The sequence below is a fragment of the Heloderma suspectum genome, chromosome 3 (genome assembly GCF_057233095.1).
Source record: "Heloderma suspectum isolate Gila_16-S chromosome 3, 16-S_ref, whole genome shotgun sequence".
Lineage (NCBI taxonomy): Eukaryota > Metazoa > Chordata > Lepidosauria > Squamata > Helodermatidae > Heloderma > Heloderma suspectum.
In genome coordinates, this window is record NC_139460.1 from 205,346,068 (window position 1) to 205,367,137 (window position 21,070).

At 44.4% G+C, this 21,070-nt stretch overlaps 1 protein-coding gene across 2 annotated transcripts in view; it reads left to right on the plus strand.

Moving 5' to 3' along the window:
- The first annotated feature begins 443 nt into the window (after positions 1 to 443).
- The window catches only part of BICC1 (BicC family RNA binding protein 1), a 144,517-nt gene continuing 123,890 nt past the window's right edge, over positions 444 to 21,070 (plus strand). For both annotated transcript variants that reach the window (XM_084845340.1, XM_084845339.1), the window contains exon 1: positions 444 to 1,203. In XM_084845340.1, the coding sequence (XP_084701466.1) occupies positions 606 to 1,203 (598 nt within the window). In that variant the 5' untranslated portion in view covers positions 444 to 605. The remainder of the gene's footprint in view (positions 1,204 to 21,070) is intronic.

The following is a 21,070-nucleotide window of genomic DNA, read 5'->3' on the forward strand; positions in this document are numbered from 1 at the left end:
TCTCAGCCATCACGAAGGCCCTCAGTATCCATTTTCTGCGGCCCTCCGTTAGTTTCTATGCTCCTGCAACGTCGTTCAAGAGTGCACGTGTTTTTATTTCTATTGAAGTATCCAAAACAAAATGATTGCGTGCGATATATGACTGCCATCCAAAAGGGGACCACCACAGGACACGGTCGTTTTTGTTTCAACCTATTGCTTTTACAGAATGTTCTGCCTGTGGCTCCGGAGTACCCCTCCCCGTCCCTCCCTCCCTCCCTCCTTGAGGAACCCCGGTAAGTTTCCAAAGAACCGTGGCGGCGCCCCAGCCAAATCCACTAGCTGAGGCCGCTGACCTTTTTCCCTGCGCCCTTGCAGGGCTGGGGCCACACAGAGAGCGCAAAGCGCGCGAGGAGGCGGGGGCGTTTGCAATTAAGCTGGGCGGAGCCTTTCGAGCTCTGACAGACACGTCGCGCGGCGGTAGCGGGGCGCGAAGACTCTCCCGCGTGTGCGAGCGTGTGCCCGTCTCCCCCCCCCCCCGCGCGCCTAGTTGTCCGCTTTGACCCGCCCCTTTCGCCGAGGTTATCCCGCCCCACTCCGGCGGCGCGCGCGCCTCTCGCTGCCCAATGGAGGAGGCGGGGATGCTGTGCGGACTGCGGGCGGGATGGGGGCGCAGCAGAGCTGCAGCCGGCCCGGGACAAGCGCTTTGCAAGACGAGAGGCGGCGGCGGCGGCTGCAGCAGCAGGAGCAGCCGCGCGCTCGGCGGGGAGCCCGAGCTGGAGCCGGAGGCGGGCGCCGGAGGAGCCACCGAGGCTCTGGCGGGCTGGGATGAAGCGGGGGGCGGGGGGCTGTGGGGCCAAATAGCTTCCCGCGGAGGAGCCGGCGGCGGAAGAGGCGACGACGGCTGCTGCTATTGCTGCTGTGGGGAGGCGGCGGCTGAGGGCGACGGGGCGGTGGTCGCCGCCTCTGCGTCCGCCGCCGGGGAGTGGGGCTCTGGGCAGCTCGGCGGCGGAGCGACGGCTGGAGGAGGCGGGATGGCGGCTCCGCAGGGCTACCCGCTCTCGGACCCGGGCTCCAACAGCGAGCGCAGCGCCGACTCGCCTTTGCCCGACGACGACGGTGGCTCCTCCTCGGCCGGCCCCGCCCGCGCCCACTCGGCCAGCCCCGAGTGGGGCGAGGAGAGGTTCCGCGTGGACAGGAAGAAACTGGAGGCCATGCTGCAAGGTGAGCCGCGGGGGAGGGAAAGGGGCAGGCGCCTCGAGCCGGCCCCGCCGCCCCGGGAAGCGGCGGAAGGCGTCGAGGCAGCCAGAGCGCGCGTTCCCCTTCTCCAGCGCTCGTTTGCCTCGCTGCTCTGTGGGCAGCTTTGTGAGGCCGCAGAGAGGGTTCTTGGCGCAGGATGCGTGGCAACATTCTCACCACGTGGCAGGGTGGAACACGTGACCGCTCTGCCCCCGTGTGAAGAAGCCAACCCCTTGGGGTGGCTTGCTCGTCTCCACGGGCTTGGGGTCGATATCGGTGGGAGAAAGGGGGCGCTCTTGCTTGGTGGGCGCAGCGGGAGGGCCAGGAAGAATAGGAGTTGGAATAGACTGACTCCATATCCTGACCCGTAACTCACACGAACCAGGACCCGTAACTCACCTCCCTGACACAGCTGCCTAGAATATCCCTGCAGAAGAGTAGGAACCCACACTGATGGCTGCCTACCACTGGTCCGCAGCTGATGTGTGGTAAAATTCTCCTAGCTACTTGGCAGGAACGGTAGGTGGCCATGCAGCCCCCGAGACGGGAGAGCTCGCTCCTGGATCGTTGCTTTTCTGCATGGTCTCGGAGGTATAACGCAGGAGAGGGGGAGTTCTTTGGCTTTCCCAGCATCAGAGTACAGGAAATATTGAGACTCTGCGGGTGTAACTGGTGAAGGCAAAGAGTAATGGGGGTGGGGGGAGGCCGCAGATAGAGCCAGTTATCCAAAACCTTCCCTCTTGGTTCTGAGGAAAACCTCTCTCAGTGACAGCGTTGAGCGACGTTACTGCAAATGAGTTCGTCAGCGTCTGACTACTTTTCCCTCTCTTTTCCCTTTTGTGAGCTTCTGGGAAGATGGTTCTCAGTTGTGTGAGTGTTGCACGGGCAGCTGCTGAGGGAAGAAGTTATCCTTTCTGATCCAAAAGATTTTCTGGCAAAGTCGGGGGCGAAAGGAGAGGGCTGTCAAAGGGGGCTTAATGGAAGAGGCTGCACGTGTTTCTGATTGCCTTGACATATGGAATAGCATTGCGGGGCTAAAGGTATCCTTGGAGCAAGGGGATCTCTAGTCAGGCTGGAGGAGTCGGCATTCTCCATTCTGTGTGGCAGATTTTGATAGAATTTCCAAACAGAGCTTTCCTTTCTACCCCATTTCAGGCCAGGGTATCTCTTTGTCTGTTCTGGGAATGGCTGCGGCTGCAATTTGATGCTTCTGGGATGCTTCAAGTTCAGTCTCTCTCTCTTTCCGTACCCTGAAGTGGCAGCTAAAACACAATGCTAGAAATAGTCTGCAGAGCACACATTGAAATATGCTGGCTCTAAATCTCCTTTGCCGTTTTCTGTTTCTTCTCCCTCCTCCCAATTTTCCTTCCCGGCTTGTTTCCCAAATACATCCAGTTCCAGATGTGGATAAACTCTCCTTTCTGCAGATGTCAGTGCTTGTAGCCTCTGCCCTTTTTAGGGGCTGGAAGTGTTTGTTTCACCAAGTTGAGAAGGCTAGTTTCGTGCCGAAAGTAGCATCGTGAGAGGCTGTGTGCAGAATTAATCTCTAATTAGTCTCCCATTTGTTTTTGCTTTTCAAAAGTGCTTTAATAATTAACACAGGCACAAAGTTCTGCTTCACAGCATCTCAGACCTGTAGGTTTTGCTGGCATCTTGGCTGTACTTATTAGCCTAACTAATGAAACCCACGCTCTGAAGTGAATATTCTCTGTGCACAGGGTGAGTGATTGTAAAAAAGTTACCAAGTGATGGTGCAAGTCATAGACCTACAGGCAATCTCTTTAGAAGGCAAAAAGGTATTGATTCATCTAGCATTTTAGTTAACCAATTACTATAATACAAGTATCTGTGATAAAGGAGGCTTTTAGAAATTATCTAAAGTCAGATTTCAAGTAAATGTACTCTGAACTGATATAATCTGGCATACAATCCCCTCCCCATATACAAACTGAATAGAATACTCTTCTTGTACTGTATCTTTTAAGATAGTGGAATTGAAATTTCCTTATCATTTTAACATTGATCTGTTTACCATGGATGTTGCAGAGGATTCTGGTGCACATTATAGGACCAAGGCCTCCTGAAACTAGTTCTCACCCCGTGCATATTGATGCCATTGTCTATTTTTAGAACTTTTAAAGAAGGTGGTATAATATTATGTCACTGCTTATGGTACGGATGCTCATTTTTTATTCCACTAGTGTCTGGTTAAAATGGATTTTGCATTGAACCAGAGATTATAATGAGATAGAGCATGTTCCATGGGCATCAGTAACTGATCATACCATCTTCACCTCTCTGAAAAGAGCTTACCTGTCTTTAAGAGAGAGCATTCAGCAATCCCCTTCAGTTTTGGGTTGCAGGGGAAGACTGGAAGTGGTCTGTAAGCTGTGTTCTAGGCAGCTTATCCACCATTACTGATCTTCTTATTGTGAAACTCCAGTAAGCTTTTGTGGCATCCCAGAGTTCTGCAGTATGACGTTAGAAAACCACCGTTCTGTGAATGAAAACTCAGTGGTGCTGAGCAAATGAGCATAGTGTGGCTGATATCGTATAATATGGAAAGTAGATTGAAAATGAACTGCATCAGTTTACTAAAAACAAAGACAAATGTTTAAAAGTGCAGGATAGGAAGTGTTTGAGGGTTTGCTGCAAATATGACCAGATAGTTGCCCATGACTATGGTGGAATGTCTTACATTTTGTTCTGTTTTGAATTATATTACTCTTGCTGGAAAGTTAAGTAAACAGTTTTGATACAGTATTTACAAGAAGTGGCTGTAAAGTTGGATGTGTAGATTAGAAAGAATTGGATGTGCACAGCAGTTGTGTAACTAACTGAACTTTTAATGGTTCATGTGCTTAATTGGCCAGGAAAGGATTGGATTTATAAATCTGAACAAAGCAAATAACTTCATCATATTCTCCTGTTCAGTAGCTTTAATATGATGACTATATTGTGAGCCATCTTGAGCATTGTTTTAGTGGAAAGGCAGAGTAAACCTTTAAAGTAATTTAAGTAAATGTAATTTAAAAGGGGTAAAGATTTAAAGTAATAAAAGATTTGAAGTAATAAAATTAAATGTTGGAATGGGTGAAACATGTTTGATCTGACAGATGTGATTTCTGGAGGACAGATCTAGCAATAGCTGTTAGGCATAATATCCCAATGGGAAAATCTTAGTACACCTCCGAGTACCAAATAGTTACTTGCTGGGGGTGGTGGGAGAGGCAAAGAGGGGAAATCTGTTGCCTCACAAGCAGGGCATGAAGTAATCTGGCGTACTACTCTTGGAAGCAGGATGGCTGACTGGATGGGCCAATTCAGCATGGCTGATCTTACGTTATGTAGACGATCTGTTACCATCAGAAATGTCGCATCAAACATTTATCTAATGCGGGGGGGGGGGGGCCCTCAGGCCCGGGGCCAAATCTGGCCCTCCTGGGGTCCCCATCTGACCCTCCAAGGTTTTCCAAATGGCCATGCCCCCTTTCCCTGGCCCCATCCCCTTTTCCCTCAATCACCAATTGTTTGGTGGTTTTGTGGCTTTTGTGCAGTTTTTTCCCCACTCTAAAAGTTGAAATGCCTCTCCCCAGGCTTCATTACTGGCAGTAGGAGCTTTAAGTTACAACATGCGGGTATTTTTTTGTATTTTTGGCCCCACCCCTTTTGCCTTCAGCCCCATCCACCACCGCAATGTGCCCCTCCAGAGTTTCTCCAAAATTGAATTCAACCCTGTCAGACTGAAAGAAGATCCCCACCCCGACCTAATCGGAAACAGAGAAAATCATAATCATTACTGTCAATCTCCCTATCACCATTCATATGATTCTCGTTGTTAAGCAGTAATAGATCTAGCTTTGCAGCATGTACAGAAGTAACTTATTTTTATAGCAAAGCTTTGAAAGTGAATATTGGGTTTTTAAAATTTCCATGTCTTCATAATTGCAAAACATCTGGACTGAACTCTCCAGCACTCCTCATTTTAGGAATATTTTCTGGATCTCGTCACTCTGTATATGGCAGGCAAGTTAATATTTTTGTTGTTGCTGCTAAAAAACAAACAAACTCTTTTTCTATTTTGCTCCCTCAAAATGGGAAACAGTGTTCACTTCTGCTAGATATCTGTATGGCTGTTTGCATTACATTCTGAATGCTTATTTGAATGGTCATAACATAGCTTTTGATCACTTCAGTGAACTGTGTGGGTAGTAGGAAAGCAGTCGGTATGACTGACTATAATGTTTGGAATTTGTTTCAAATTAGATTCAGTCTCCTGGGGGTAGGTTAATCTTTAAGCAGTTAATATTTTGTTTTGCTGATAGGGGTATTTTGGTATGCAACTGAGCAGAGAGTTCACAGTACTTACTGTAATTGCTTCAGTGTAACTTTAAATTTGAAGATGACTTTAAACCCTAAAAGGATGGCATAATTATTGGAAAGAAGTGTGTTTGTATGAAAAGAGAGACCGGACTGCTGGTTGATTAGGGATGAAGAGTGGAACAGAATCCATAGCTGTTTGAAAGTTTGAGACCTTCTACCTGTTCTCTATGTTATTAAAAGCATCTCTCCAGCCTGGGCTTAGAAGGCATGGTATTATGATGGCGCCAGTCCTTTCTTTATGGTTGGTACCAGAAGGAAGTACTGGGTGATTTCTGTTCTGCTCAATAGCCTTTAGGGCTCTGTTGCATCCCCCATGCTATTTAACATGTATATGAAGCTGTTGGGAGAAGTTATCAGGAAGCCTGGGCTTCAATATCACCAGTATGTGTGATATGCAGCTCTACCAGTCTTTTCCACCAAAGAATCCAAGGAGGAGGAGCTCTCAAGCAAGTCCGAATGTGATACTGGGATAGATGAGGGAGAACAAGCTGTGGGCTAGGAAGTCAACAAATTGGGATACTGGTGTGAAACCAGTTCTGGATGGAGTTGCACTCTCCTTAAAGGACCAGGTATGCAATTCGGGGGTGCTTTTGGATTTGTTACTATCTGGCGGGTTGCAGGTAGCACTTCACCCATTTTTTTTACCCTATCTAGAGTAGTTTGACCTCACCTCAGTTAGCCCTGCACTGATTACCTGCTAACCTGGCTACTACAATATACTTTACATGGGGCTGCCTTTCAAGAGGATCTTGAAGCTGCAGCAGGTAGAAAATACGGCTGCCTAGATGGTGGTGGGAAGCCTGAAATTTGGAGGTCTGGATTTAATCATATTCTGAATGCATATCTTCTGTTACAGTCCTACAACTAGGTTTTCTTCAGTCCATCTCACATGATTTCATCTGCCAGCATACAAATTACCTACTATTAGGGACACAAAAAAGCCATGGGTTGGCTCATAGAGGGAGGGGATCAGCAGAGCAGTGCTGCAGTGGAAACCGCCTTCATTCCCTGCAGCTTCCCATCACGGTACTACTCAGTTTTTCAGGTTCTTCAGACAGGAGTCCTTCAACAAGATTGTGAAGCTGATCAATTCTAGAACAGATGCCTGGTTGATACGTTGCTGGAGCAACATAGAGTAGCATTTGGTAATGTCTCTGCAAGGAGGTTGCCACAACTGAAAAGGCCCCTTTTTCCATTGCCAACCACCTCACTTCAGGTGGCAGGGGGAGTGGGTGCACAGAGGAGGGCCTGTTGAATTTCCATGCTGCTCCAGTAACTTATTTGTTTGGGCCTTATTTTTGTGGTATGGGTAATTATCTTATGTATCTTCTGTTCTTGATTTCTAAAGTATTATACATCCTTCAGAGCTCTTACTTATTTATACTACTTGTATACTACTTAATATCCTAAAATCTCTAAGCAGTTCACAATAAATGTGTAATAGTGTAAAATTAATATAAAAACAGTATAAAGACAATATAAAATAAGAAGTTAAAACATTACAACAAAGACAAGAATACAACAAAGACAACAATACAACAATAATAAAATGGAGCAGTGATATAATCCATTACAAGTCAGGGAAAGCTTGTGTAAACAAATATGTCTTCAAGTGGCATTTAAAACTTGCTATAGTTTCTGCTTCTCAAACAACATGTGGAAGGGTGTTCCAGAGGGTGGGTGCTGTTACCAAGAAGGCCTGCTTATGTGCACTCTATTGGTTGTGGAAGGACCAATAAGCCCTTCTTGGAAGATTCCAGGGGTCACCTGGGTATATATAGGGGAAGGCGGGCAGCTAGGTTTCCTGATCCTGAGAAGTTTAGGGCTTTCTGTGTGAACAACAAAACCTTGAAGATGGCCCAGTAGCTAAGAGACAGTGTAACTTTGGGTATAGGGTGGTGTACAAATCTCAGATTGACACATTGACTGGGTTTGCACGACACAATAACCCACCATGGGCTGCCAGCCATGGTTGGTTGTGTTGTCCGAACCGAACCTGGAGTGTTTTCCGTGGTGTGGCTTATTTTTTGCAGGCAAGCCATGCAGAGAACCCATGGCTTGTTGTAGGGTTGTTCATACCAATGGCGGGTTGCCGTGTCGTCCGAACCCAGGAAACTGATTGTATTGTGGGTTGCTACAATTGGCTCCAGAGCTGCTTGGCAAGAGTGGCAAACAAGCCGTGCCACTCACTATTCGCAATCTCACTAGTGACTGCTCTTCTACCAATGCCGAAATAGCACTTCGGAAGGACCATCACTTGTTCCCCAGCTTAAAAAAAAAGGTGCCTCAACTGTAGTAACCGCAGCAGTAACTGCTTGAAAAGGAGTCGCAAAAATGGGAGAGAGTTAATATCCCCTCTTTCTGGAATAGCTGGAGAGTCAGGGAGGTATTGAAAACATGGAGAACAGTGAGATGTGTCAGCTCAACACTTAAAAGTGAGAGGATGACGTAGCCAAGGAGGAGATTCTGTTTCCCCACTTCTGGTGCACGAACTCCTATGGCTCTCCCCCCATTTTTTAGTGCTTCTGAATTGTTCTGTTGGGTCCCTCCTTTCTCTTACTACTATTTCTCACCTGGGCCTTTCCAACTTTGTGCAAATAGCCTCTATGCAGCCTTATCTTCTCGATTTCCTTGTATGTTACCTACTCCAGTTTGCAGCTCCCTTTGACAGCTAAAACATAAAAGGAAATTGACCAGGCAAGACTACACATATCGGTCATAAGTATGCACTTGCAAAAGACACCCCCCCAAATTATGACCCCCAATTGCACATTTTTGAGGCATCGTTTTTTTTTTAAAGCCTGGGAACAAAAAGGAATAGCGATTGGAGTGGGGAAGGGGAGACAAGACAGATTTTGCTGCAAAGTCCTCTAGGGTACATCCCGGAGCTGGCTGGAGGACTGAGAGGGAAAGAGGGGGAGAACAAGCTATGGCAAAACCAATTGTCTTTCGGGCATACCATGGGTTGTTCCATGAACCACCAACCCACTATGGCTTATTCACAGAGTAGCTTAGTGTGATGTGCAAACCCACCCATTTAGTTGTGCTAGGGTAGGCCTTGCTGGTCATTCTGCAACCAGAAGAATGATGCCATGAAATATCTCTAAAGTGGGCCTTCTTGGTGCCAGCACCCACCCTCTGGAACACCTTCCCCCATGCAATTCGGAAGGCAGAAAATGTGGGATGTTTTAAACGCCTCCTGAAAATGCAGTGTTCACCCAGGCTCTCTCTGGCTCGTAATTATATGCTGCCCTTGCTTACTGCTCCTTCTATTGCTTTTATTATTATTGTAGTTGAAATTGTTTTTAATTGTGTATTTAAATGTGATTTTTAATATTTATATGTAAACCACTTAAATGTTTTATTATATTAAATGGTACATAAGCATTACTAAATAAAAAGGGTAGAACAAACTAGAACTTGGGGGTTTAATAATTTTTTTCAGATACTAGCATTAATACTTACTAAAGACATCATAACTTGGAACAACATTACGGCCCCAGGCCTGTGAACTCTTACTTGTGAGTAAATCCGATTGAACTCAGTATGACTTTCGACTTACTACGCATAGGATTAGGCTGTATGTGAAATCAGAATTCTTGAACTAGCTCCAGCAGTCTTGTTTATATAGGCCATGCTCTTTGCAAGCTAGAATTATGCTGGCGATCATTGCTGCAGTAGTGCTGTGCTCTGGAGATGCTTGGAAGCCTAGCACAGTTACAGCGGTGGTCTTTCTTCCCCTCCCAAGCTCCCAGCAGGAGAAGAGACCTGGGATTTTTTTTTGGTGCTGGGCTTCCAAGGCATTCTGAACACTTTGGAAACCCAGTGCCAAAATGACAAGCCCCTGTCTTCCTCTTCAGAATGAGAGAGGGAGGCTGCTACTTGGTTTGGCCTCTGCTTCTGAGGTGCCCTAAGCACCTGGGGAGTAAAGCACTCAATTGAGCCCAGCTCTCCTCCCAGCCTTGGATCTGGGTAGGGATGTACGAAAGTTCCGCCACGGATCTCAGGGAGGCCGAATGCCATCGCATTCGCCCCCCTGAAATCAGTGGTGGAACGCCCCCCCCCCCCCGGGACAGGACTTACCTGGGGCGGATCTTCCTGGCGGCGGCAGCTCCGGCGGTGGTGCAGCGGCGGCGGCTCCAGCGGCCGGTCATCTGACCGGCTGCTGCCGCCACCATTTCCAAGTTTAAAAAAAACACAAAAAACAAAAAAAGTGATAGGCTACGTAAAGATTTACATAGCCTATCACGGCTAAATTTTAAAAAACACCATGATAGGCTATGTAAATGTTTACGTAGCCTATCACGGCTGATTAAAAACAACAACAACAACGTGCGTACGCAAATGGTGGCGCCCATGGGCACCGCCATTTGCGTTCCTTATTTTGGCACGTCTTAGTCTACATAAACATTTACGTAGACTATAGTGAAAATAAGGGGAATGCAAATAGCGTCGCGTCTACGCTATTTGCGTTCCCCTTATTTTTGCCGTCTTAGTCTACGTAAACATTTATGTAGACTAAGACGTGCCATAATAAGGAACGCAAATGCCGCCATTTGCGTACGCGAGTTGTTGGGTTTTTTTTAATCAGCCGTGATAGGCTACGTAAACATTTATGTAGCCTATCACGGCTGACTGCAGGGACGCAAACGGCGGCGGCTACGGCCGCCGCCATTTGCGTCCCTGCTAGCCAGTGGCCGGATGTCTGGCTGCTGGCGGAGCTGGCCGGCGGCTCCGCAGAATCCCTGCAGAGCGGAGCCGGCCGGCCAGGATTCGGGGGGAGGAGGGACAGAGCGCCTCCCCCCCCGGCCAGAATTTCGGGGGGAGGGACGGAGCGCCTCCCCCCCCCCCAGCATCAGCGTAATCCGCAAACAGGTAAGTGACTTTCATACATCCCTCGATCTGGGGCGGAAGTGGGGATTGTCTTTGCAGCTGCATTGCACCTGAAGTGCTGGGCAACTATGGGGATGATCCTTGAACCCCTCTCCAGTTTCCAGGGTTGGGAAGAGGGCTGGTCACATTCGCCAGAGGGCGTCACAGCACTCGGTGCGAGTCGTGGACCCCTGTAACAAACTGAAATGTCTTGATAAGCAGCTGAGAAAAGCCCTAATCATTCCACATGTCGGTTATTAGAAAATGATATACTGCTGTGAGCTTTTCCAAGAGGAGAAAAATGACAAATTATTCAGTTAAACTTTATTCCTTATAACCAGGGTTAGATACCTGAGGACTTCATTCAAGTTGAAGGGCTGTAATTCATTTGAATAGTTGCATAGCGGAATGTAGTTCAGCTAACATAATCTGTATATCACTTCACGAACAGAATGGATTCCAAGCTGTCCGGGACTTACTGTCATTAATTTTGAACTCGTACTGGTATTAACCTATTAAATGAGAAAAATTTGGAGGAATTTGTGCCAGTGGGACGTTTCCTGTGTACATATAGAAATCTTGAATTTTAAAACACAATGAATTTGAGCTGCCATGTATTATTGATCTAGATTTATTGAAAACTGAAAGTCAAAGCATTGCAACAGGAATCTGTGAGTAATGTCACTTGGAGATGACATGTAGCCCATGCCCCATATCTTATTCGTCCCTGTGTTATAACATGTGATAATTAAGAACAGCGAAGTGTGGGTACCATTGTGCTTGTAGTTTAGTGCTAGTTTATTGCTGGACTTGCCCCCAAATGTTGTAGCGTTTGTACTTTGTCAACAGCAGTTAGCTGCTAAATTACTTTTGGAAAATGCAGCAGCAATTTACTACACTTGGCCTGGCATGCTTGGAAGAGACAGCATGAATACTTTTGAGAGCAGAGTGTGATACAGCCTTGCACATCCACAAAGTTAATAGTGTACAAAATATTTAGTAGCCTGCCTGCCACATCTTCCTGTGTTAGTCATCTGTGGTATGCTGATGGCTTGGGAAAGGAAGAAAATACAAATTATATTCCAGTGTGCAACTGTTTCCCTGTCTGGCCCTGCAGGTCCTTTCAGTGTTGCTTTGCTCAATGCAAGGTGATAGCCGCTACTAATCTTTCAGTATGTGGGTGGGGGCAGAGAAGAGCTACAAAAATGTTATCTTCACTGCTGTGGCACTGTGAACATTACTGAAGAAAAACCAGTGCTGTTAAAAGGGGCGGATGAGGGGGAAATGTTGAGGATGGGTAAAAACGTCACTTTCAGACAACTCACGCTTACCAAAATACTGATTCCTTGACTAAAGACATTAAGATGGGCACTAAAGGTAATTGAAAAGCAGTTTTCTCTGCTTCCATCTGCATAGATGCTATTTGCCCTACTACAGCAATTTGTAGAAGGGAGCAAGCTAACCTTTCCTTGTGTTACTGAAACGATCTAATTGAAGTAGCTGTGACTATGGTTAAAACAAACCAGATAATGCTGACTAAAGCCACATTTTAAAACTTTATATCAGCAAATGTGCTTGTAGCTTTGAATAATCGTCAAGGACAGATTTCATGTCATTGATGAGGGTTTCCTGAAACGGAGCATCTAAAAAGACTGCTGGGACACCTAAATAGTTCTAAATCCTTTTTTTTTTTTTTTTGGTTTAAGGCTTGGCAGCAAGTTTGCTTACTATTTATTCATGCTCCCTCCCCTAAAATCTGACAAGTTTGTTTTTAGGGGTTTTTTTTATGGAGTAAGGCTCAAAAAACTTTTTTGCTAAGCAGCCTAAGTATTGCTTCAGTGATGGGAAAGTTATTGGTCAATTTGGTTAACTCACTTCAAGGTCACATTGCTTCACACTTTTCTTGGTGGTGGTCAAGAGATGCCAAGATTGGGTCATTCAAAACTCTAGCCAGCCATAGTCAGAACTTCACCATCTTGGGCAACAGTAGGAATGGGGGCCTGGTTACGTCAGCTGGTTATTCTGGTAAATACACTTGGGTAAGCTCAACGCAATAGTTAAACTTGAGGACAGACGCTGGTATAGTTTGCGAATCTCTACTATAGACGCATTGGACTATATCCAACATTAAACAAGCATACTTCCTCTTGCGTGATGGGACTTCCCCTTGCTCTCCTCCCTCTGCACCCCCAGCCTGTTCCCCAGATCTGCTCTGGAGGGTCTCCCAACCCTGTAGAGCAGACTTGGGAGGGGGAATCAGTTCCACAGTGACAGCCAGCATTGGATACAACTCCTTTAGCATTGTGTTGATGTTCCAATTGGCAACAAGGGAGTTCTTGCCCAGGTAATTCTGGAAAACTCCAGGTAGTGCTCTAGCCTATTATACTAGTGATGCCTTGTATTACATCAGGGTGGGCAACATGTGGCCCCTTGATGGCCATTTCTGCAATCCCCCCAGGTGTTTCTCCTCAGTCACAAAAAGCACCACCATTTTTCTGGCTGCCATGCTTACCTCTTCCCCTCCTAAATCCCCTGTGTGCTGCGTAGAAGATGCAGCCCCTTAAAGTGTTCCTCATTCTTGGGCAAGAAACTCCCCCCTCTAAATTTTCAAAAGCAAATGGAATATGAGGTGGGTGATGGAGATGAAAGCACTGTAAAGTACAGTATTAAGGAAAAATGAATCAGTAAATTAATAACATTTTTGTTCTGGCCCTGCCATCTTGCTTTGCACCTCCGCTTTGGGTGTGTGGCCCCCATCCAGTTGCCCGACATAAAAAAATGCCCCTGACCCAAATGGAAACAGTCTCTGTAAGGATAAAGTAGTAAGTTTGAGGTTTACACATAAAATATATCTTTAACGTGGCACAGACACCTTGATGTAAAAGTGGAACTGACCATATTTGAACTTTTCAGCCTTTTTGATTTCAATACACTTTCTTAAATGTTCTGAATTAGCATGGTAACTAGAAAGTATAAAATCCACTCTGCAAGAGCTGGGTTGTAATTCTCTATACCGCTGCAATTATTTAGTTTGTTCTATCATGATAAAAGGGCTTTCTGTGCTTAAGTGGTTGACACAGATGTAAAACTATGCAGCAGTTGATACGAAGTCAATGTTCAGAATAAGAATTAAATTTTGGCTCGTCTGGAATGGCTAGGTGTGCAAAGCAGGAAGTTCATTCTTTCCTATATAAATACTTTTTAGTAATAATAAACCACTAAAAGGATCCAAGTCTCTTTCTCTCCTGTGTCTAGGCTTTTAATGTACCTCTGTAGTTCTTTGCTTAGCAAACCAAAATACTGAAGTTTCAGGTTAGCAGTCTGGATTCTGCAGTAACCAGGGCATCTTTAATAGCCTTTACATTTTGTGTTTCATGTGTGCACAGCAGGAAAGGTTTCAGTTACTTTTTGAGCTTTCATGTGCCAAATTTGCTGATTAGGCTTTCTTATAGAAAAATAAATCTATGAAACAGATTTGTGGGAGTTGTAGTCTTTAAAATCTTCTTGCATTCCTTTGTTAACTATTGTAATAATACCACTTTCTCAAATTTCAGTGTTTCTTTAGTAGTATAACAGGCTATCTTGGTTTGGCACGAATGTCTTGGTTAAGTATTGCTGGCTTGCACATTTTTGCTGGTTACAGTATAATCTTTACCTATCATTGGAAAATATGTCCTGTTAACTGCTTATTGTGGACAGCCTGATTAAAAACCTGCCTGTTTAGTGAATAAACACGCCAATGTTTATCCTCCACACAAGCTAGAAAATGGCAATATCTTCATAATTGTACATATTTAATGTTTTGGAATGGGTAATGGGGACCATGTGTATTCTGTACCAACAAAATGCAAGTTCTGTGAACAGAATAATACTATTTACATTTGTTTTCTTCAAGAGGTTTGGACACATTTGTAAGGGATGAGGTGAGCGGAAGACATGGAAGCTGCCAGCTGAGCAGGGTCAGAAGGGTAGTGTACAAATGGTTATGCAAGAGAGTTGTGGAGCCATTAAAGGGTCATTTTGTGACTCTCTAAGGTCTAAATCAAGACTTCCTCTACTCTTAGGCTTCTCCAGCAAGTGGGGTGGGGTGACAACTTGCAAATGAGTTGATTAAAATAAATGCAACTATTATGCTCAGTGATTAAAAACGGGTTATACGTTTCTCAGGGGTAGCGTGCCTATCTGTTACTGTTTGCTTTCACCTGCTTAGAATGACAATTCCTGTGTACCATATTCCTGAGTATGTATTGGTGCATGGAATATACTGTTCTTAGATTTCATGAATGTACTATTTGTAAAATAACAGCTTGTCTTTGCATTTTTATTTATTTATTTTTAACACTTCTATACTGCTCCATCACCAAAACCAGTGATATGGGGCAGAAAATTTTCTGTGAAAAGTTTTCCAAAATGGAAAATCGTGATACTCACCAGAAGATATTAATTACAGCTTTGAAATTGTTAAAATTGTAAATTGAATTTGCAATTGACATACATTAATTTTTACTTAACAAATCTATGAAATGGAAATTTTCCAGTACTTTATTTTTCTGCAGAAAATTTTCCATTACATAAGTTTGTTAGTAAAAACAAATGTACGTCAATTGCAAATACAATATTCAGCAAGCCTAACAGTTTCAGAGTTGTAATTAATATTTTTCTGGTGACTATCACTGGCAAGTATGTGAGAGAATACATAGATGTCACTGAAATATATTTATGTCTCATAGTGAAATTGAACTAATATGTAGTGAAACTGAAGGTGCCTCAACATTCTTAGTGGAAGAGAGTTGAAAACTGGTATAGATGAGTGGCTATCAGCGTATCATGCACAGTTAATTAGGTTGCTAAAGTTAATTAGCGTGTCAGCAGTTTTCAGTAACTTTTAAAAAAAGTTAAACAATGTAAGGGAAGTACAGTTTTTGCAAGTATTCCAATTAAATGTGCTTCAATTTTTTCCCCTCAAATGTTTCAGGTCAAAATACTTGTGGTGTATGGGGACAAAAAAAAATGCTAAATTAGATCTCTCTAGGGCATGGGAAGGCAACTTGTGGCCCTCCAGATGTTTAGGCCTGCAGTTTCCATCAATTCTAGCCAGCATAGCCAGTAGTGAGGGATGATGGGAGTTGTTGTCCAAAACATCTGCAAGGGCCACAAATTGCCCAGTCCTGCTCAGTTCTAGGGCATCAGAAATGTTTCCAAGACAAACTGAGAATTTTATGATGCAAATGCCCTATGAAATTAACATAATTGGCATTGGGGGCAAAAAAATGGGGGGTGTTTTCCAGTTCAAAATTTTCTGAAAAACCCACGTCACTGACCAAAAGCGATCCCAGGGCATAAAGTTATAAAAACATTATAATGGTAAAATTAGAGGCATAAGAGCATAAAACAAGCAAACAAAAAATCAATCTAAAATCAATTGTTGTTGTTCAGTCGTTAAGTCGTGTCCAACTCTTGAATTAAATCTATAATTTTAATTTAAAAAAAAAATTCTCATCAAAAAGCCCAGGCGATCAGGGATGTTTTAAAAAGAATACAGAATTGCCGCCAATTGTATCTCCCTCAGGAAGGCATACCAAAGTCGGGCCACCATCTAATCTACCTTAGGTTCAGCTTATCCTTATCCATAATATTATGAACTGTAGTAACTTGTGTCTAAATACTTTCTTTCACACCCTCGTGTGCAGACCACAACTCCACTAATATCTTGTCACATAGAAGGAAAGCATATAAGTTATATTGGGGTAAATGAACACCTTAAATAATGCAAAGATTACCGCCAAGTCTTTCAGCTCCCTCTTTTTTGTGACATTTGTATCTCACCTTACTTGGGAGTTAACAGTGATGTACATAAGTGTTTATGCTCACACCAAACTTGGGAAGTAAGCTAGGCTGACTTGCCCGAGGCCTCCTAGTGAGCTGAATGACTAAGCAGGAACTTGAACAGACATTTTCTGCAGTCACCCCCCCCCCAGTACTTTTGCCTCACAGTAGTTCTAGACTAGAGATACTGCCAAAATTCATAACTATCTGATTCATCAGCCTTTTGTTCAGGGAGTATTTTCTCTACTTCACTCTGTTAATTCTCTTGATCTTTGTTGCAAATGTGTTGTGGTGGTTCTAAGCCCATCATGTTCTTAGATGTGTGTGTTTGTGGGGAGGAGAAGCTGAATTTACATGGCTGGAGGTGTGGGTAAGGTGCAGATAAAAGAAAACTACGGTTCTTGGCACTGGGGGTGGTTGGCGGAGGGTGGGCAATATAATGTGTATGCACGTAGCATTATATGCCAACCTTACAAGCTAGGGGATAAATCTCCAAAAACAGACAAACTTATTTTTAATGCTTGCTAAAACAACCAAAAAAATGAAGAAGCTTTCTGACTACTGAACAGGAGCCAAGAGAAGTTTGCCCAGTGCTACTCTAGACATGAGGTTGGGAGGCAGGAAAAAGGAAATTTGGCATTTGCAACACTTACATATTGACTGACTTGCTATGAAGTTTATTTTGCATATCTCTCATATGTATCCATATTCTCCTTGCCTATGATAGAGTAAGGTCCATGTGTAGTAAGCAAGGCTGCTTCCTGCCTGGGCTTGAAAGTTTGTGGGCAATGCCTGATGAAATCTCAGAAGCCAGAGGAACTGCTGATTTAATTGCTGAGCAGATGCCATACATCTGAAGAGAGAACATAAGAATATAGCCATGCTGAATTAGAACAACATCCTATCTAGTCCAGCATTCACACAGTGGACAACCAGTTGCCTGTGGGAAGCCCACAAGTAGGACGTGAGTGCAACAGCATTCTCCTGCTTAATGTTTCCCAGCAACTGGTATATGGAGGTATACTGCCTCTGATACTGGAGGTAATAATACATAGCCATTATGGCCAGTAGCCATTGATAGCCTTATTCTCCATGAATTTGTCTAATCCCCCTTTAAAGCTATCCAAGTTGGTGGCCGTCACTGCATCTTGTGGTAGTGAATTCTATAGTTTAACAATGCCCTGTGTGAAGATACTTTTTATCTGCCCTGAATCTCCCACCATTCAGCTTCATGGGATGACACTGGGTTCTAGTGTTATTTCTGTGGTGAGTTTTCTTCCTCCACATCCCTGTTGTAATGTCTAAGGGCACATTAGACATGATCCTGCTGGGACATAGCGGTGTCTGACAGCAATTCATGGGTTAATTAACCCATGAATTGTGGGGATGCAAGCTGCATGTGAGCCGCTTCCAGTTTTGTGGAGCAACCTACAAATGCTACATTCGTAGATTATTTCTGTGACATTTGCACAGGGCCTCTTGGGGTTGTTCATAGGTTAAACAAACCCATGTTAATCAAGAAATGAGTTAATCAGCCCACAAATTGCTGCTGGACGCTGTCGTTATATCCAAAGAGGGCCTATGGCAGGGATAGGGGAAAACTTTTCATGTGAGTGCCATGCCCAAGGTGGGTGTAAAGAGAATCTCACCTCTTCTAAAATTCCAGTGGGTGCTATAGGGCTATCCTCTAATAAGGATAGTTCCAGTAGTCATTCCTGTTTTGTTCTTGCAATAATGCTGTTCATAAGACTGCATTCATAATGCTCAGATGTCATCCCAACTGTTACTGTAAATGTGTTCAGAGTGTATCTTCTGGTAATCAGGCAAAGCTTGAACAGATACTGAAGCGAAACACTTAACTGAACTGTTTTTAGAATTTTACAGCTAGGACTGAGCATCTTGCAGGATGGGTGGATTACTTTTCACAATTTTTTTTTGTCAGTGGTGAAAAGTAGTCCATTTCTGCAATGGTTTTTTTTTGTTTTGTTGATTGCTGTAAAAGGCCTGAAACATTTCTGCCAGTTCAATAGGCACTGTCCTCACATTGAATGAATCTTCTGTCATTGGCATTAGTAGAGTGGATTTTTGTTTTAGTGAATATGCTTTCGTACATGCTCTGCATTAGCATGGTAACTAGAAACTGCAAAATCTACTCTGCAAGAGCTGGGTTGTAATTCTCTATACACATGCAATTATTAGGTTTGAACTATCATGATAAAAGGGCTCTCTGTGACATTACCGACCAAATCAGATTTGGTATGTAGCATGATGACATCATTCCACTCACTCTGCGATCTCTGGTTGGGGTTGTCTATGCAACTGTTGCCGTGAAGAAGTAGTCATAATAAGAGGCACTGAAATAGCACCAGATTGGGGGAATAATGGCAGTGAATAGGATAAAAAAGATCAACAATTTTAAGTTTCTTCTTTCTTTCTTTCAGGAAATATTTATGCTCCCTGAAAACTCTGCTTTCAACCTAAAAATCAAAAAAGACAAACATTAGGCTCTACTTTATAACTGTGTAGGAGCCTTGTGTGGCGCAGCGTGGTAGGCGGCAGTATTGCAACCGAAACTCTCCCAACGACCCGAGTTCAATCCCAGCGGAAGCCAGGTTTCGGGTAGCCGGCTCAGGTCGACTCAGCCTTCCATCCTTCCGAGGTCGGTAAAATGAGTACCCAGCTTACTGGGGGAAAGGTAGTCACGACTGGGGAAGGCAATGGCAAACCACCCCACTATAGTCTGCCATGAAAACGCGAGCGCAAGCGGTGTCCCTCTAGGGGTCAGTAATGACCCGGTGCTTGCACAGGAGGAACCTTTTCTTCCTTTCCTATAACTATGTAGTAGTGGTCTTGCACTATTCACATCTTGTTATCTTCAGGTAAAAACTAAAAAAAAAAACAAAACACTTTGGTCCAGTTTACATATGAGTTCAGTCTGTGGTTTACTGAAGCATTTCATGTTAATGGCAAATGTGTTCAGTGTGGTGAGATATATTGCAAAGATACCGTGCACCTGGCTTGTATGTTAAGGCAATTTACATTTCTGATGAAGAATAAATAAGGACTTTGTGTAACTCTTTGACACAGAATTCCAGAAGTCATTTAAAAGCACACTGTGTAGAGAATATTTGTACTTTAATAAGTTTTGAGATATATCCCCTACCCATGGCTTTGGAAAATGCTTTGCAATAGGTAACGCTATCCTGTATCCACAAATATTTGGAACTGAACTTTTGGAACAGTAATGGTTCCAAATTACTAGATAACTCTGCAGCTGCAAAAAATGAGAGCAAATGCAATAAAAATATGATGGTTGTCAAGCAAAGTTTGATTTTGTGAACCATCAGTCCCTTAATTAAAGGGATTCTTCTGACTCCACACACGTTGACATAGACTTGATGACCCATTTGGGAGGTCTGTCCCACCTTTGAGAGTTGTTCCTCTGGGTAACTTTTTATAGATTACATAGGGTTTGTAGTGCTTGTAGTGTATGATACTTAACTGCCATCAGTTCTGGCTTCCGGTTTTGGGAACCCCTGGGCAAGATACCCCTGGTGAGCTCAACTCTTCGTCACCACTGTTGCCTGCTGCTTTTCTTTGCCATTGCTACCACTCTGTTGCTTGCTGGAAAGAGAACTGGTGAGCAAGTAGGCAGCAGCAGCTGCTTCCTGCATCTCTTCTTTCTTGCTGCTGTCACTTGCTTTTTCAGAGGGGTGTAGGCAGGTGAGGAAGCAGTGCTGGTGAGGAGGAGGAACATCAGCACATCCAGGGGGCTCATGATGTTGAGCTCCCTGGTAGGGCAAGATGCCAGCCTTGTCTTCTCCTCTCAGCCTAAGCAGAGGTGGTGGTGATGGACATGCAGTTCTGGCAGAGATGGGTATTGGGGTGGATGTAGCTGTCAAGGCTCTGATCCAGCCCCCCCCCCCCAAGCACATTTAGATCAGAGATCCGAAGCGGCCCAATCTAGACTGCTTCAGGCCCTTCCCGCATGTGCACAGTCCTGTCCTTTACTCTTGAGACTACAGCTGTTGAGGAATGAACACATGTTTTATGTAGTTCCCTTGCTTGGCCTCAATAACCTTGGTTCATGGACGGGGAGTTGTGGAAATGGGTGCCCCACACCACTGGTTAGCTTCTAGGCCCAATTAAAAGTGCTGGTGACTACTTATAAAAGCTCTTTGTCAGCCCTTCCCAACCTGGTGCCCTCTAGTTACAACTCCCAGCATTCCTGACCATTGACCATGCTTGCTGGGCTTATGGGAGTTGAAGTCCAACACATCTGGAGGGCACCTGGTTGGGGAAGGCTGCCCTATGGGACCTGGGCACAATTTATCTTATGTTTTACCTTCCCCTTATCCCATATGAACCTTCCCCATTATCTTATCATTGTAGATGCTCCTTGGTCCCTTTCTTTCATGAGGTATGAAGCCTGCTAAGCTTATCTTCCTTCTTGCCTTCTCTGAATTGAATTAAGACCTTTTGGGTTGAATCCAGTGTTAGTCCTACTTAGAGTAAACCAATTGAAATAAATGGGACTTAAGTTAGTCATGACTAATTTAAGTTCCATTCATTTCAGGGGGTCTAATCTAAGCAGGACTAACACTGGATTCAACCCTTGGTTTGCTTAGGTTTTAACTCTGCCTCCCCCAACCTGGAGCCCTCCAGAGGTGTTGGACTACATATCTCATTATCCCCCACAACTGCTTAGGGTATCGGAGTTGTAGTCCAACACATTTAGGGGGCATCAGGTTGGGGAACAGTGCCTTAGCTC